This window comes from Meleagris gallopavo, chromosome 1 (genome assembly GCF_000146605.3).
Source record: "Meleagris gallopavo isolate NT-WF06-2002-E0010 breed Aviagen turkey brand Nicholas breeding stock chromosome 1, Turkey_5.1, whole genome shotgun sequence".
Classification (NCBI taxonomy): domain Eukaryota; kingdom Metazoa; phylum Chordata; class Aves; order Galliformes; family Phasianidae; genus Meleagris; species Meleagris gallopavo.
The window spans coordinates 46,379,515-46,382,876 of NC_015011.2; the positions used below are offsets into that span (position 1 = coordinate 46,379,515).

At 49.9% G+C, this 3,362-nt stretch overlaps 4 protein-coding genes across 4 annotated transcripts in view; 2 read left to right on the forward strand and 2 right to left on the reverse strand.

Moving 5' to 3' along the window:
- The window catches only part of LOC104910710 (histone H2A-IV), a 77,432-nt gene that overhangs the window by 27,342 nt on the left and 46,728 nt on the right, over positions 1-3,362 (forward strand). The window lies entirely within an intron of this gene.
- LOC100542048 (histone H4) lies at positions 1,625-2,115 on the forward strand. The gene has a single exon (XM_003202200.4). The coding sequence runs from the start codon at positions 1,685-1,687 to the stop codon at positions 1,994-1,996; it is 312 nt and encodes a 103-aa protein (XP_003202248.1). The 5' UTR covers positions 1,625-1,684; the 3' UTR covers positions 1,997-2,115.
- On the reverse strand, positions 2,149-2,658 carry LOC100542202 (histone H2B 7). Its single transcript, XM_003202201.4, has one exon. It carries the CDS (start codon positions 2,611-2,613, stop codon positions 2,233-2,235), a length of 381 nt encoding a protein of 126 aa, XP_003202249.1. The 5' UTR covers positions 2,614-2,658; the 3' UTR covers positions 2,149-2,232.
- LOC100545463 (histone H4-like) lies at positions 2,925-3,362 on the reverse strand (the record flags this gene model as incomplete). The annotated part of the gene is made up of 1 exon (XM_003202221.4): positions 2,925-3,362. A coding segment is annotated over one exon (204 nt), but the record flags the coding sequence as incomplete, so codon positions are not given.

The window sequence follows — 3,362 nt, forward strand, 5'->3', positions numbered from 1 at the left end:
ACCACATCTTAAATAACATTTAAGAGTTACCATTTACCAGACACTTAATTGAAATTACAGTTTAAACTTTCCTGCAACTGCCAGTACTGTCCTGATATATCTGCAAAACTCCACTCCTCTGGAGTGCAGCTCAGATCCCACATCTGTCCCCTGCAGGGGTACAGCAGAGCTCACGCAGCTCTCTGACACCCTCCCAGGAGCTCTTCCAGGTGGAGGAGGTAATCTCTTACCTTCTCTCTTTTCTGAGGTACATTTCCATCATTGCTGCATGAATATATCAATGTTACAAATGGCTTCATATATCTTGTTCCACTTTCTTGGCAATGTGGGAGCACTGCCATGGGGAAAAGCTGTATTTCTTTATATTGCATTTCTTTACAAATTCTGTGAGAGTTATATTTTTTGAACAATTGGACTAAAAAGAAAAAAGATATATAGTTGAAGACCCTCAACTACAGCCAAAATTCTCCCCTCAAATTGCATTATTGTGGTTCTACAGTGAGATAAATATTTTCTATGTTGGGCAGTAAAGTTCATTAGTTTCTTTAATCATCCTTACCCATCAAAGTCAGTAAAATTAAAATAATAGAACACATTCCTGTATTTTATTGCTAAATGCGCATACACACACAAAAGCAAAAAAAAAAAAAAAAAAGTATTACTGTATTAATCAGCACATATTTAGTGAGGAGATAAAGGATGTATGCGATAACTTTCTGAAAACTCTGCCTCCCCTCACATGTTAAGGAGCAGAGCAGCACGGGGCTCTCGAGTCCTCAGCAGGAAAAGCCCTGAGAGAAACGGCTCCTCTCACACTGTGATCCCTTCTCTCTGGGATGGGGGTTCTGGAGGCTCTCTGCTTTACTCACAGCGGCTACGTACAGGTAAAAGTATGACAGGTATATAAATGCGTGTTATATGCCGGAAAAAATGCCCATCGCGTTCTAATCCACACAAAGGAAAACTGATAGAACATTTTAAAAAGTAAATAACGTTTTTATGCATGGCTAAGAATTTCTGTCCCTTGATCTCTTAAGAAACACAGGATTTACTGACAGGAAGAAGCCGAAGGGCGAATAGGAACGAGCTGGCACAGATTAATGAATGTGAGAGAGAATTCTACCCTGAAAAGCATTAATACGCGTACTTAAAGCATAACGTGAGGCGGCCAAAGCACAACGCAAGCCGGAAAGGACGATCAGGGGCGGGGCGACAGCTCGGAGTGTGATCCTCGATTGGCCGAATTTTGCCGCAGACCCCGGGGCGGGAAAGGCGGGGAACGGGATGGGGACGTGAGCGCAGGACCCCGAAACGCGACTCCCGCAACAGCCCCCCGCGGAGCCCAGGATCCGTCATAGAATCATCACCCTCACATGGGGTGAGGAGGAAACGGGAAAGGAAGGAACCTGGTGGCAGCTCAAGCCGAGCTGACCCTGGCCGGCACAGGAAAAGCCGAAGGCACGAACCAGGGGAAGCACCGTGGAAAAAGAGAACCCCGCCGCCTCGCTGCCGCCCGCCCACGGGAAGCTCTCGCTGAGGCGCGCGGGTGGAAAGGGCGGAGACTGCGGCCGAGCCCCGCCTCCCTTCGCCCGCCGCAGTTCTCAACCAGGTCGGCACCCGCGCCATATAGCCCTACTCGGCGGAGTGCACGGCGCGCAGTGTGGTCTGCGGCGGGAGCGGGAGTATGTCTGGCAGAGGCAAGGGTGGGAAGGGGCTCGGCAAGGGGGGCGCCAAGCGCCACCGCAAGGTGCTGCGCGACAACATCCAGGGTATCACCAAGCCGGCCATCCGCCGCCTGGCGCGGCGCGGCGGCGTCAAGCGCATCTCGGGGCTCATCTACGAGGAGACGCGCGGCGTGCTCAAGGTCTTCCTGGAGAACGTCATCCGCGACGCCGTCACCTACACCGAGCACGCCAAGAGGAAGACGGTCACGGCCATGGACGTGGTCTACGCGCTCAAGCGCCAGGGACGCACCCTCTACGGCTTCGGTGGCTGAACTCCCGTTGCAAACCTTACGCTGTTAAACATCAAGGCTCTTTTCAGAGCCACCCACACATTCACAACGGGAGCTGTTTATTACTTAAGCATTAGTAACATAAAAAGATCTTGCTAGTTTGTTTTGTGACATACAGCTTTTTTTGTTCAAAAGGGGGGGAAAAAAAAGCAATTGCAGCTCTTTGTAAGAAAAGTTGGGGGCTCTGAAAAGAGCCGTTTGGGTTGTAGTTTAAAACCTTATTTGGAGCTGGTGTACTTGGTGACCGCCTTGGTGCCCTCCGAGACCGCGTGCTTGGCCAGCTCGCCGGGCAGCAGCAGCCGCACGGCCGTCTGGATCTCCCGCGACGTGATGGTCGAGCGCTTGTTGTAGTGCGCCAGGCGCGACGCCTCGCCGGCGATGCGCTCGAAGATGTCGTTGACGAACGAGTTCATGATACTCATGGCTTTAGATGAGATGCCTGTGTCGGGGTGCACCTGCTTCAGCACTTTGTACACGTAGATCGAGTAGCTCTCTTTCCTCGCTCTCTTTCTTTTCTTGTCACCCTTTTTCTGGGTCTTAGTGACAGCCTTCTTCGAGCCTTTCTTGGGCGCTGGAGCGGATTTTGCTGGCTCAGGCATCCTTAAAAGTTTCTTTTCAAGCTCTTCACTGCAACTCAACAACACCGAAAATGGCGCCTGCCCCTCTATTTATAAGGGTGTTATGCAAATGAGAGGATTGTAATCGTTCCATTCCTATTGGAGTAAAAATTAGAAACGTAATTACAGACACTTCCTCTTGTTGTCGTCACTGTTTTCACAACATATCTACACAACTATGCTCGATAGACAGGGCTAAATCTATGCTGCTTTAAAGAGCAAAAATATTTACTCAGGTTCATGGAATGCTCGCTTAATTCTGACGTTATTTGAAATATCAGGACTAGGTAAAAATCTTTGTGTTTATGAAATACATTTGCAGCTTTTAACATCCCGTATATTTTCTTGGCTACTCTTTTTGTACCGCTTCATAAAATACTTAAAATATAATTGGGATTTCTCGGGGTATTTTAATAGTACCATATTCACTAGAAGTAAGACCAGCAATAAACAGCTCTCGTTGTGAATGTGTGGGTGGCTCTGAAAAGAGCCTTGATGTTTAACAGCGTAAGGTTTGCAACGGGAGTTCAGCCACCGAAGCCGTAGAGGGTGCGTCCCTGGCGCTTGAGCGCGTAGACCACGTCCATGGCCGTGACCGTCTTCCTCTTGGCGTGCTCGGTGTAGGTGACGGCGTCGCGGATGACGTTCTCCAGGAAGACCTTGAGCACGCCGCGCGTCTCCTCGTAGATGAGCCCCGAGATGCGCTTGACGCCGCCGCGCCGCGCCAGGCG